This window comes from Ptychodera flava, chromosome 12 (genome assembly GCF_041260155.1).
Source record: "Ptychodera flava strain L36383 chromosome 12, AS_Pfla_20210202, whole genome shotgun sequence".
NCBI classification, from domain to species: Eukaryota; Metazoa; Hemichordata; class Enteropneusta; family Ptychoderidae; genus Ptychodera; species Ptychodera flava.
Genome location: NC_091939.1, coordinates 15,873,141 through 15,887,640, shown reverse-complemented (window position 1 = coordinate 15,887,640; position 14,500 = coordinate 15,873,141). Strand labels below are relative to the sequence as shown.

General features: G+C 40.3%; 1 protein-coding gene across 1 annotated transcript; it reads left to right on the top strand.

The window, feature by feature from the left end:
• The first annotated feature begins 8,274 nt into the window (after positions 1 to 8,274).
• LOC139145155 (stromelysin-3-like) lies at positions 8,275 to 13,759 on the top strand. Its single transcript, XM_070716135.1, has 9 exons — positions 8,275 to 8,527; positions 9,480 to 9,594; positions 9,869 to 10,077; positions 10,601 to 10,838; positions 11,085 to 11,243; positions 11,519 to 11,677; positions 11,868 to 12,034; positions 12,215 to 12,356; positions 12,579 to 13,759. The coding sequence occupies exons 1-9, from the start codon at positions 8,384 to 8,386 to the stop codon at positions 12,977 to 12,979; spliced, it is 1,734 nt and encodes a 577-aa protein (XP_070572236.1). The 5' UTR covers positions 8,275 to 8,383; the 3' UTR covers positions 12,980 to 13,759.
• Positions 13,760 to 14,500: the final 741 nt, after the last annotated feature.

Here is a 14,500-nt window from a genome sequence, read left to right as displayed (position 1 = left end):
TGGTCTGTCTCGGAAAGTAATGTACAAACTGTGAACGTCATCCGTTTAAAACTTTTAAAGCTTACACGACGGGACTTTCCAAACCACCAAAGTTCATTATGCGGCGTTTTCTGTACGCGGAAAAACATCACAGATACAATTACATTGCTCCCAATATTTGACACTGTACTGCGGAAAGACAGTGAACTTCACCTTGATTTCCATGAAGCACACAGGTGCGTTTCTCAAGAGAATATCATTTTTCTTTTCGAAATAATGGGAGAGTCATAATTCTAATATGAATGTTACACAACTTACACAGCCTTGCGCACTGTGAAATTCTCAAAAAGTATGATATAGTTGAGACATATGGTTCCTTGCATTTCCCTATAGGTGGGACACTATAATGTTACGTGCAGAGAAAACGAACAAAAGGGTGAACTCAGCAGTTAACGTTTAAACAAAATTTATTACGAAAATAAAACTAATTGCTAAGTAGGGACAGAGTACAAGCTTTAAAAGTGTACAGACTACTTATCTCAGCTGGGACGGCAAAGCTCCAGTCTCAGAGTTGTAACAGTCAGTCGGATGAATGAACAGTCCTTGCAGGCTTGAAGCTGCACAAAGTCCACAGTATAAATCCAGCGTTGGCAGTGAAGGTCTTGAAAAGTCTTGAGAATGACTACTGCTGGAGTTTAGTAACACACAAGAGACACGATCCCAAAAGTCTGACTGGAAGCTGAGCACGTCCCTTTTATAAAGGCATATAAGAACAATCTAGAACTTTTATTGACATGCTAATTACTGTTCTAAAATTATCTCCCTTACACAACTAATCAACTTTCCAGAACATTCCAAACATGACTAATTGAATTCAAGGTTGTGAGGTCATCAAGGGCAGTGACCTTGGGAATGTTCTAGACTAATTGAACTCAGGTCATGATGAGTGTGGGGGAAATGACCTACATAACACACCCCCTCTTCAAAAAAGAAAATTTTTCAATGAAAAATCTTTCTTTTACAAATGTAATCTTAAAAGTGTGAACAACAATAAGTTCTAAATACGAGAGAGACAGTCTGCAATTAAATTGTCTCTGCCTTTGATATGTCTAATGTCAAGATTAAACTCCTGTAACATTAAACTCCATCTTAGCAATCTCTGATTTTTGCCTTTAAATTTCTGCAGAAAAACAAGAGGGTTGTGATCAATATAAACCACTATTGGCTGATTTGAAGAAGTAACATAAACTTCAAAATGCTGTAAAGCTAATATCAAAGATAAACACTCTTTTCAATTGTAGAGTAGTTTCTCTGGGATTTGTTAAATTTGCGTGAAAAATAGCAAACAGGATGATCTACACCATGACTATCCTCTTGCAATAAAACAGCACCAGCAGCCGTATCACTAGCATCTACAGCTAATTTGAATGGCAAAGTGAAATCTGGTGCAGACAACACTGGGGCACTTTGCAGTATGGCTTTAAGTGTATCAAATGCCTGTTGGCATTGCTCTGACCAAACAAACTTTACTTTCTTTTTAAGTAAGTTAGTCAAAGGCTCAGTAATTGTGGAGAAATTTGGACAGAATTTTCTGTAGTAACCAGCCATACCGAGAAAGCGCATCAGTTGTCGTTTGCAGTTTGGTATGGGAAAACTTGAAATGGCACTGATTTTGGCATCAACAGGTTTTACCTCACCCTGTCCTACAGTATGTCCGAGGTAAGTCACCCTCGCCCAGCAAACTCAGATTTGGCAAGGTTGACAGTCAACATTGCTTTGCTCAGTCTCTCAAAGAACTTCCGCATGAGCTTGATGTGTCCTCCCAGGTGTCACTATACAGGACGACGTCGTCAACGTAGGCTGCACACCGTCTAGCCCGGATATGACGTCGTTGATCATCCGTTGGAACGTTGCCGGAGAGTTCTTCATTCCGAATGGCATCACCTTGTACTGGAACAATCCGTCTGGTGTAACAAAGGCGGATATTTCACGAGCACGATCCGTCAGAGGGACTTGCCAAAATCCCTTCAGTAGGTCAAATTTTGTCACATACTTGGCTTTTCCCACTCGGTCGATGCAGTCATCAATCCTCGGGATTGGGAAAGTGTCTGTCTTTGTTAAAGTGTTGACCTTCCTAAAGTCCGTGCACATACGATAACTGTGATCTGATTTGGGAACAAGTATGCACGGCGAACTCCAGTTACTTTTACTGGGTTCAATAAAGTCATTGTCCAGCAGGTATTTGACTTCTTCCTGGAGATATTTCGCTTTTGTTGGATTCAGTCTGTATGGATGTTGTTTTACAGGCTTACTGTCCCCAACATCAACGTCGTGATAGATGACGTTTGTCCTCGTTGGAACATCTTGAAACAGGTGTTTATATTCATGGAGCAGTTCTTTCACCTGTTGTTGTTGTTCTGGCTGGAGGTGTGCCAACTTTGTAGACTCCAGCTTCTCCAGGATTTCTGAGTTCTGAAGCTTGACCGAGCCCAGCTTTGAGTTTAGAGTATTTTCACTCAAGTCAGTTTCAGTATCACTATCTTCATAATGGTTTGAACTGACTGCACTGACAGGCTGAGTTATAGTAGGATTATCCCTATCCAAATATGGCTTAAGCATATTTATGTGACATAGCTGTTTTTGTTTTCGCCTGTCAGGTGTTATTATGATGTAATTTAAATCACTCAATTTCTATCATTAGATATGGCCCAAAGTAACGAGCATGGAGTGGTTTGCCAGGAATTGGAAGTAGAACAAGAACTTTTTGACCTGGTTCAAACTTCCGTTTTGAGGTGCTTTTATCATATCTGGTTTTCATTGACTGCTGAGATGACTCAAGATTTTCTCTGGCTAATTCACATGCTTTAGAGAGTTTTGTACGAAAATCTGACACATATTGCAAAATATTCAGACAATCATCGTCGTCAGACAGGAATTTCTCTTTAACGAGCTTAAGTGGGCCACGGACTGTATGTCCAAATACAAGCTCAAATGGGCTAAAACCAAGAGACTCTCTTGAATTGACTCTCTAACAGCAAAGAGCAGAAATGAATTCCTTCATCCCACTGCTTCTCTGTGTCAAAACAGTAGGTCCTAATCATGTTTTTCAAAGTTTGATGAAATCGCTCAAGAGCACCCTGACTTTCTGGATGATAGGCGGATGACCTATACTGTTTAATGCCTAGCTGATCCATTACTTGTTGAAAAATACCAGACATAAAGTTGGAGCCTTGATCGGACTGGACACATTTAGGGAGGCCAAATAAAGTGAAAAATTTGACTAAAGCTCTCACTATAGTCTTTGTCTTTATGTTTCTCAGTGGTATGGCTTCGGGGAACCGAGTTGATGTACACATTATTGTCAGCATGTACTCATTTCCTGATCTTGTTTTTGGTAGGGGCCCAACACAGTCTATTAGTATCCTACTAAATGGTTCTTGAAATGCAGGAATTGGCTGTAAAGGGGCCTTTGGAATGGTCTGATTCGGCTTTCCTACCATTTGACATGTGTGACAAGTTTTACAGAAATGTGCTACATCCTGCCTGAGATTAGGCCAATAAAAGTGACTGAGAATTTTATGATAAGTTTTCCTGACTCCTAAGTGACCAGCCCAGGGCGTTTCATGGGCCAGGCGCAATATTTCAGCACGGTAGGGCTTTGGAACCACAATTTGATGTTTTATAGCCCAATCGTCATCAACCAAAACATCTGGAGGTCTCCATTTACGCATGAGAATACCAGATTTTGTATAATAGGAAACAGAGCTATCTGAAGTTTTACCTTCATCATCTACCCTGTCAAACAAAGACAAAATATCTGGATCTTTGTGTTGTTCTGCAATGAGATTTGATCTAGAAAATGTCTGACTTTGGTCAGCAGAAGTTTTACTGGAAGTTTCAAATCCACGAGGGATAACGGAATGATCCGTGTCAAACACCTGACTGAGAAAGGTGTCATTTAAGTCAACATCTGTGACATTATTTTTGAGAGTATTTTGATTCTCAGAAGTTTTCTTTGACATGGCTCGAGTAATTGCACATGAAGGAAATAAATCAGGTATCTCTTATTCAATTGGCTCTGGATCCTAATCTAAACTAGGATTATCAGTCACAAGTGGATTAGTAATGACCTTGTCCCCAGCAAGGTCGTTTCCAAGAAGAAGGTGAATCCCTTCAAAAGGCAAAAAAGGCCTAATACCTAAAGTCACAGGTCCAGAAACAAAGTCCGAAGACAAATAGACATTATGGAGAGGAACAGGAATGTAGTCATTACAATCTACCCCCTTAATAAGAACTTTAGAACCTGAAAATGACTTTTCAGAAAACGGCAGGGTATCTGCAACAAAAGAGACTGGGAAGCCCCGGTATCTCTTAAAATTTTGACAGGGGTAGCGGAAGAGAAATCACTAGAAAGTGATATAAAACCATCATGAATAAATGGCTCGAAAATACCCATAATGCTATCTTGAGAAGAATTGACCTTGACCTCATTAATTGGGGATAAGAGGGGTTTAACCTCAGAAAATGTGTTGCACACATTATTAGACTCTAATTGAGTTGATGAAGAAATAAAGCCGGTGGCTTAGATCCACTTTGACCACTTTGACCTTCACGTTTTCTTTTCAATTTGAAACACTCTGACATTAAATGGCCGTCTTTCTTGCAATAATTACAAGAAAGTGTACCGAACTGTTTGTCAGAAGGAGATTGAGACTTGGGATCTGATGATGTGGGAGTGTTACTTGAATTTGTGAACTGTTGTCATTTGATTTCCTACTGTCCTTTGAAAAATTCTTGGATGAAAAGGAGGAGTTAAATTACCTGCATTGTTTCTGTATGAAAAGGACTGGGATGGTTTGCTGAGAAATGAAGATTTGTGGGTCAATGAATAATCATCGGCCAAAACGTGCAGCAACCTCCAATGTATCTGCCATTTGTTCATTGATAAACGTCTTGATGTCACTTCTGATGCACCTTTTAAATTCCTCAATCAAAACAAGCTGTCGTAATTTGTCATAATTCTGACTGACCTTTTTCGAAGAACACCAACGATCAAACAGTTGTTCTTTTGTTCGAGCAAATTCAACATAAGTTTGGTCTTTCGCCTTCTCACAATCCCTAAATTTCTGACGGTAAGCTTCGGGCACCAACTCATAACCCTTGAGAATTAACTCCTTCACAGAATCGTAATCTGAAGCCTGCTCTACTGACAACTGAATGTAAATTTCTCTGGCTTTACCCACCAAAGCACTCTGCAAAAGCATAGACCAGGACTCCTTAGGCCAGTTCAGACTCTGAGCAATTTTCTCAAAATGAAGGAAATATTTATCAACATCCTTTTCTTGGAAAGGGGGAACTAACCTGAAATGCTTAGTGATGTCAAACTTGTCTGAAGGGAAGAATTTTCCTGACTGTCCAAGCTCTAAACGTTTCATTTCTAATCTTTCCTGCCTATCTTTCTCTCTCTGTCTTTCTTCCATTTCTAATTGCATTTGTATTTTTTCTTTTTCTAATGCCTGTCTCTCTTTTTCCATTTGTAATTCTAGTTTCTTGATCTCCAAATTTGTCTGCATTTCTAATTCTAATTTTCTTAGTTCAAAGGTAGACTCGGGCTCATAATCTTTCAAGGTGGATTCCTCAAATTGGCCTAAATTAACTAAATGTTTTGCAATGTGGTACTGTATTTCCCGCTTGCGCATAGATCTTTTGACATCTACTTTAAGGAAATTGGCCAGTGCAATGAGGTCGTCTTTTCTGAGGGAATCAAATGTGTCCTGATCAAGGTCATCCATTTCCTCTGGTTTAAATTCCGCCATGATTAAATTTCGCTGAGTTCACAGAATACTGTAGTTTTTAAAAAAGGCAGGCAAAATGTTGTCAAACGGCTCAAAATATTCGAATCCCGGACAAGCCCCCAATTTGTTACGTGCAGAGAAAACGAACAAAAGGGTGAACTCAGCAGTTTCCGTTTAAACAAAATTTATTACGAAAACAAAACTAATTGCTAAGTTAGGGACAGAGTACAAGCTTTAAAAGTGTACAGACTACTTATCTCAGCTGGGACGGCAAAGCTCCAGTCTCAGAGTTGTAACAGTCTGTCGGATGAATGAACAGTCCTTGCAGGCTTGAAGCTGCACAAAGTCCACAGTATAAATCCAGCGTTGGCAGTGAAGGTCTTGAAAAGTCTTGAGAATGACTACTGCTGGAGTTTAGTAACACACAAGAGACACGATCCCAAAAGTCTGACTGGGAAGCTGAGCACGTCCCTTTATAAAGGCATATAAGAACAATCTAGAACTTTTATTGACATGCTAATTACTGTTCTAAATTATCTCCCTTACACAACTAATCAACTTTCCGGAACATTCCAAACATGACTAATTGAATTCAAGGTTGTGAGGTCATCAAGGGCAGTGACCTTGGGAATGTTCTAGACTAATTGAACTCAGGTCATGTGAGTGTGGGGGAAATGACCTACATAACATAAGAAACAAAGAGAATGACTGTTGTTCCCGGATTTTATAAGAGTTATGGACAGGTGTGTTGCAAAACGTGTGTTTGATTCCGCTATCGTCTGTATGGTCCCTCCTCTTCGTCCTGATCGCTGGACCAGAGATCCGCTGTGACCAGTCACTCGTCAGAACAAAACATTACGAGAGCTATCCACCTAATCATCCTCAATGGCCAACTGTTGCGCAAAATTTTGGTAAGCATGTGCGTACAGAAAGATGTTAGCATACGTTTCCTATTCTATAAGACCATCTCCAGGTCCAAAATCAACTAAGCTTATACTGAGATAGAAGGCAATTGATTTTTCGGTATTTCTTGTAAATTGTCAACTGTTTATAGCCTGGGTCACTTCACACAACACCAACACGGAATTACTTCCAACAGGCAACAGACTAGAGACCTAATTCACGTAAAAGGTGGTAATGGTCATTCAAACATAAATCAGATCATTTAAAAATCGTAAAAGGAGGGAGTTGAAAAAGTTTACTTCTCGATTTAACGAGGAAATGAAACATCGAAATACCCAACTATCGCCATGAGTGAAAAGTCGTAAATTATTTACACCTTCAAACACACTCTTACTTCGGAGACATTGTCAAGTAACAAGTGAACGTCAATTTATGCATTGGTTTGTGTGTGTGTGTGTGTGTGTGTGTGTGTGTGTGTGTGTGTGTGTGTGTGTGTTTTGTGTATTTGTGTGTGTGTGTACACATATATACATATATGTATGTATGTATGTATGTATGTATGTATGTATGTATGTATATGTATATACATATATGTGTGTGTGCGCGCGTGTATGTGTGCGTGTGTCTGTGTGTGTCTGCGTCTGTGTCTATGTCTGTGTCTCTGTGTCTGTGCACACATATAGATAATACATGGAATATTATTTGAATTATTTGATACAGCATACGTTTACAGGTAAAAACTTGTGATATCTAATTAATGCTATTTAGTGTTTACGAACAGGGCGGAGATCAGTTTGACATAAGACGATCTTAAGCTGACTGTAGACGTTACCATGGTGAGCATGCTTGGTGGCAAAGGGATCTTTTCCAGGGGACTTAACGGAATGCGTGCACCTTGGCCTGAAGACAAACGACAGTGAACCGCTAAAAGACGACACCGTCTGTTTCTATATTTAGTTCATCTACGTTTGTCAAGTGTAGGTAATCATTGTATAAGGAGTCAATGCAGCAACAGTAAAATTTAACTGGGTAGTCTTCGAGTATCCATGATTAATTATCCTATCCATATTTGCGTGCATAGCTGTCGGCCGAAGAAATAACTGCCGACGTGTGTTTTGATTACATGCGAAACGAATTGGTACAGAGACTCAGAGTGCCCTGTCAGTGACATTGCAACACGTCAAATCCTTTGACCTCCTTAGCGAGAGAGGGTCTTTTGTTCAGAATGCGGGCAGTGAAATGGAACGATGTTCTGTGTTGACGGTCTGTCGCTGTTGAACGAGTACAATACAAACCCCTCCGTGCCAGTAACGAGTGTGGTCCCCTGTAAACTCTCGGGCGCTATGTCATCGACGTCCAATCACAAACAGAGGGGCTTTTGTGTACTGTTACCAAATATGGTCACAAAAGCCCGCGCTGGCGCAGGGCTCTTTTGTCTTCAAGGGGAGACAAAAGCGAGAGTTAGTCATCGACAGGGATTGTTTTACGGCCCCAGTCTACCTGCCGTCAATCAAAACGGTATAATACTTACTGTTCCTATGAAAACAGGAAAAGGCGTTGTCTGCAAATCGCGTGAAGCGAAGCACATATAAAGAGGCTGATGCGACAGCGTCCAAGTCAGAACCCGAGCTGGACTCGTGGAAAACAGAACTTTAAAAAAGATACCAAACCATTCTGAAGATACGTCAACCTCTACGAAAGAAGACATGGCAACGTTTGAACTGCTAGCAATTTTCATCACTGCAATAATCTTTTGCACATGGGACGCTCATCGAGTATTGGCAGCGCCGGTCGCTGACCATCCACCACCCGCACCCATGCGACCCATTGAAAGCCTCGGCGATGCAATGGTAAGACGAATTTTATTGCCCGTGTCATTAATTAACTGCACTGCATGAAAACAATAGGATGACGAAGACACTGGGTAGCAGTGTACACACCATGCTTTCGCATCATCGCGTCTCCACAAAGTGCTCTGCAATAATTTTAAAAAATAATTTAACTCTGATTATTGGGAAAAGATACCTAGCCTACGAGTTAAGATTTTAGATTTTATTTAACTAGCCCGGTGATGTTTTTAATAGCCATAATGCAAATAAATCGCAAATTTAAATTACTTTCTAATTTTTTTAAAAACTACGTGACATCACATCAATTTGTAGCACAAATGAACACTGGGCCTGTTGGTTTTTACTAATATTCACTTGCTTATTTTCCGATGGTGCCAACCTTCAAATTTAGAATTTCATCCATTCCCTTTTTGAAATGTATTTCAGATACTTCTTGAGATGTTTTAAACCGCTGGCTTCCTCTTTGTGTATATATGAAGCAAGCCACTCGCTCAATTGTTCAAATGCGTTGCGTGGGCGTACGATCACTACAATGCTTATGTGGGGGTTTATTATTAAACGGCTACCTCCACCAGGGCGGTCGGGTTTTACCCATTTTGTTTTGTAACTCAACGGAAATCTTTAAAACTGTCGTCATACGTTCAAATTAAGGTGACGGCGGGCGTGTCCACTTTCGGAGATCAACTGGTCAGCATTTTGTCAGCGAAGTGGTGAGATCATCGTCCCCAAAATATCCCTTTTGAAGCGCCCTCTACATTGTTGGTAACGGCGGCCTTGGATCATGAGTTCTGTATCAACAGGTGTCACGCGCAATCGATGTGAACCAATTACAATATTTATTTTGAAATGATTATAATTTCAAAGGAAAGTGAAATGCATTCACTTGTCATGATATTTCAACTTATCTCTAAACTTTAGTAGGAAATTTACCCTTTTGTCTTTCTTATTTTAGCAATTTCTCGATCACTATGGCTACGCTGACGTGCAACCAAACGCTCTGATGACCGAACTGAAGCTGAGAGAAGGCATTCGAAAATTTCAACGATTTGCAAGATTGAACGAAACAGGTGAGACTTTTTGTGTCATGTTGCGACTTCTTTCACACTCGTAAACCTCGTTGTTCAGTTCGCTTGTGTAACGTCTTTCAACAAGCCGTTTGGTTTTCGTCTACCAGTGCACCAAATCTGTCCGTTGCTTGTCGGCTATGTGCCTGTCCAATATCTGCTTACATTCCCAACTGTCTCTCATCGTCCACATTTTGATAGAAAACCCCTTAAAATCACAGACAGACTTTTAATCCACTCTTAATTTACCGTTACATATCTTCATTCCTCCGTACAGGTGAATTAGACGAACCGACAATAGAAAAGATGAACGCGTCCCGTTGCGGTATGCCAGACTTCGAAACCGAAGCAGATGACAGCGGACGTAAAAAGCGCTATTACGCGCCAACCAAATGGCTTAAGACCGACCTCACGTACTCAATCTCCCAGTACACTACCGATCTTCCAGAATGGATCGTGGATAGAGAAATTGCAGCTGCGTTTAAGGTGAACATGCCACACTATTTTAACGATCTTTGAAGTCACATCACTCTTTTTTTGAGGTCAAGATTGACAAACTGAGTAACTAGTAAGTGCCGTTTACGGCATATGAATAACTTTGAGGCCGAACGCGCCGTGTTTTGTCACCGTGGCATATATTGGGTGGCTCTGAAAGTTTAGGAGTCGGAGGTGTTGATTTTCAGACACGCCACAACACCGCCAAGCTTCATAGAACACACTTGAAACTTAACTCCCGCGATGGCCAAACCCTTTTTCGGAAAAAAGTAGATTTGAGCAATAAAACACATTCTGAATGAGCTTTTCAAAAAAAGCAGCCCGTAAAAATTTAGCACTGTTTTATGAGTCAGTGAATGGGTATTCAGACGACCTCGTTGAAATTTCATTCTAGCGCATGTGGGCATTCGCCTTTCTCTTCTAAACTAATAAGTTACTGATAAATAAACTGAAGAATCAACAATGACGAACGAAAAATTAAACATTTTTACTTAAACACTTTCTACTTTTTCAGTTGTGGTCAGATGAAACTCCACTCAGGTTCACAAAGGTCGATAAAAGTGTAAAGGCCGACATCAACATTTCGTTTCCCGCGCCATACATACCTCACTACGACGGCCCGTTCTTCACGTCCAGCTTCGATGGACCCGGCAAAGTTTTAGCGCATGCGTTCTATCCAAGCTCGTATGGTGACATAGCCGGAGATGCCCACTTTGACGACGGTGAAAGTTGGACTTATGAATCATATTCAGGTATTGTTGTTACAAATTTATTTGATAAAAATATTATGTCTTGTCGATTCGTTCTCTTTCAAATTTACATGACGACATCGCAAAAACTGTGCGGCATTTATTTTTTATGCATTGTGCAATTTTTTTGTCCTGTTCATAAAATACTGCTCACTCTACTTCCAAATTCCTATCAAAACATAAATAATCAAAATGAAGGTATACGAAGGCGTTAACAAGAAAAATGGTTCGGATATTTTTCATATTCAGGCGTAAACCTGTACATTGTTGCTGCTCACGAATTCGGTCACAGCCTCGGTTTGGGACACAGTGAAGTGTTCGGCGCCCTCATGTATCCATACCACACCGGATACAAACCAGATTTCCAACTTCACGCAGACGACATCGCCGGTATTCAGTACCTGTACGGTAGGTTAAGCTTTAATTCGTTGGGAAAGTACTTGTGTAGTTTGCATTTGCCGAATAACAGACGAAACAGTTTATAATGAACAGTACTAATATAGTGGTCAATCGTATTAGAAAACGAAAGATTTATAAAAATTCAATTCATAAGGCACCATCCGTCATAGTGAACAAAAGATACAAGTGCTATTTTTGAGGAATTTAAAACTTGTCAGAAACACAATATTTCCTAAAATATATATGTTCCTGAATTAATGCCCGTCACATGTTCGTTCTCACAGGATCAAAACCCGAAGAACCCGAAACAACCGTGGCTCCCAGACCAGACCCGACTCCAAAGCCAAATCCAAACCCCAATCCCAATCCAAATCCTGCATTTTGTCCAAGAAGCCTCGATGCCATCACAGAGACAAAGGACGGTAATACTTATGCATTCAAAGGTGAGCAAACAAAATCAGCGTCCGAGTCACATTTTAAATTAGCATCACAGTTTACAATTCTTTGAAGGGTGTGAAATTCTCTATAATTGATTGTCTTCAGCAATCTCTAGGGACAAACTCCAGGACTTTTTAAACATATCGGTAAGACAGAACTCGCTTATAAACATATTCGTGCTTTACTTGGCATCAGGTGAAATCTACTGGCGATTGACCGACGGCCACGTTGACGCCGGATACCCGAAACTTATCAAAGACTACTGGAGTGGCCTGAAGGGTAATTTCGATGCTGTGGTAACCGCCTCCAACTACTGGTTTTGGCGTATGAGCGGCATGCAAGGAAAAACATGGTTCTTAAAGGTGGGTTGCATAAAAGTTTGATCCAGTCTTGTTTTAGCAGTTTTTGCCTGCGACGAAAGTGAAAGCAAAACTGGTGTTTAAACTGCGGTAGCTTTTCAACACTTATTGACTAGTAATATTTCAAGTCGTATTCCACCACACGACGTTGTAATAATGCTGTTTCTTTGCATATTTTTTCAGGGCAGTCTGGTCTGGCGTTTTGAGAACAACATCATGGACCCTGGATATCCGAAGCGTATCACCGACGAGTTCCATGGTCTGCCAGACAACATTGAGGGCGCTTTTGAGTTTGATGGTAACGGACAGACGTACTTCTTCAAAGGTTAGTACGACCACTTTTAACGATAACGATAAGTCATGGAAAAATTACCCGCGGAATTTTTAAAACTTGTCGCTTTGCACTCAAACTCAGACATCCGAAATTTTGGATATTTTTTTTCAAAACAGGAGAAAATGAACGAAATAAAAAGTTTCTGGCTTCACCCAACTTGAAACAGAACAGAAATTCATTGAATCTCATCATCTCGTCTTTTTTTCGCTACAGATGGCTACTTCTACATGATAAACTGGAGAATGGACGTTGTTGGACCATTTTACATTGATCACTGGATGGGCATTCCAAACAAAATCGACGCCGTGCTCCAGGCAAGCGACCGCTACGTCTACTTCTTCAAGGGCGGCCAGTACTACAAGTTCGAACACGACACTTTCAGAACCCTGCCCGGCTACCCGCGCACCATCGGTGACGGCTTCGTCCAGTGCAACAGCGCCCTCGTTAGTGACGGCGACTCGCACCAAGAGCGGCCTGGCATTGTTGTCGGCGATGGCGGTATGGTAGAGCTCGAAGAGGACGGGGGAAATTTGATGCCCGGAGACGAAAATTCCGGTTTCAGCCTCGTCCCGAGTGTCTTTCTGGTTGTCATCACTCTGCTTGTACAGTTTTAATCTCACTGCCTTTTAACTAGCCGTAGATAGTAATTTAGCAAGTATATTATACTACATTGTAGTGACGCTGGTCGCACTACATCAAAAGATCTACCTTTTTTATTTTTCGTTTGCGTAAAATGTTCTATTGCCATAACTTCAAGAGCAAAATATAATATTCTATGTCTTTCCGTGTGAAAACAAATAATTTCAACCAGTGAAAATTTCCTATAATATATTGTATATAATGTAAAAGACATATACCAGTATTGTCTAAGACAAGTACTATATATATATATATATATATATATATATATATATATATATATATATATATATATATATATATATATATATATATAAACACAAAGAGTATTAATTTACAACGTTTACAGCTTTTTAAAAGTAGGGACATCGGCCCAGTTAATGACCAAGTGTTTATTTAACTTACGAATTGTTTCACGTATTCGTTGTATGATTTGTTTTTAAGTCAAGTGCCAAGTACCTCTCCAGCTGGAACACAGCAGTACTTGAACATGGCACAAAACTAAAATTCCGAACACCTGATTTTTCTGTCATGTTGTTATTTTAATATTGTAATTTATGTAATATTTAAGAGTAAGGTAGATCTGTACATACCAGTGGCAGGTTCCCTGGTGCCGAGACAGTGCCGGTCACTACAGCGGCAAGAAATGTATAGGTCTACTTGAACTATTTATTATGTAAATGAAAGAGTGACGTAACTCTCATCTGTGTCTAATTTTATAAGAATTATAATAAAAGGTATTCAATGAAATAAGATATTTGTTGTCGAACTAGACGTTTGCATTTCGTCTGTGACTGGGTATGGTCTACTTGTTTTGAGTCACCAGTGTTGTCTTCTGCACAGAAAACCAACTTTCACCATCGCCACTTGGCAAATTGTAACCGAAGATTTGTTGTGCATCTGTACATGTAAATATACTATTTTAAGACATTTTGGATGAAAGAAATTAGGGGGAAAATGAACTCCATTTGCAACTGGCCTCTTACAAAGATTCGAAAATTTACCCTTCCCTTCTATTGACGGCGCCACTACTATCACCTCACTGCATTTAGAGAACGCAAAACTGGCCCTCCCCCTTTCGATAGCACCCTACTGCCCTCCCCCACTATAAAAGCGCCCACTGCGCTATCCCCGTCATATCAACATTGTCAAACCCCCGCAAACAATAAAATCTTACTCCCTGTCCGCAGATGGGCTTTATTCCCAGTTCCCCGCACAATGAAAGAATGAAATTGCCTCGTCTGCCGGTACGACGAGAGAACAATCCTCGCATACTATTTCGTTGCTTGTCTCTGTTGAATTGTACATGTCATCGCTGATATTCAGCGAAGTAGAATTAAACCTCATCGAAGCACAGTCAAGGAGCTTGTCTGTAATTGAAGCCATAGACCCCAGGGTTACAGTGAAGTTTGTAGACTCACAAATTAGACAGCGTCTGAAATTATTCGCCTCTTTAAAAAAGAAGGAATCGATATGTTTTGCAGTACATTCTGGCG

Bases quoted from the DNA above. Each gene is read 5' to 3' on its own strand.
- LOC139145155 (XM_070716135.1), top strand. From the start codon at position 8,384: ATGGCAACGTTTGAACTGCTAGCAATTTTCATCACTGCAATAATCTTT. The intron at 8,528-9,479 runs GTAAGACGAATT...TTCTTATTTTAG, and splicing joins AAAGCCTCGGCGATGCAATG to CAATTTCTCGATCACTATGG. The intron at 11,244-11,518 runs GTAGGTTAAGCT...TCGTTCTCACAG, and splicing joins CGGTATTCAGTACCTGTACG to GATCAAAACCCGAAGAACCC.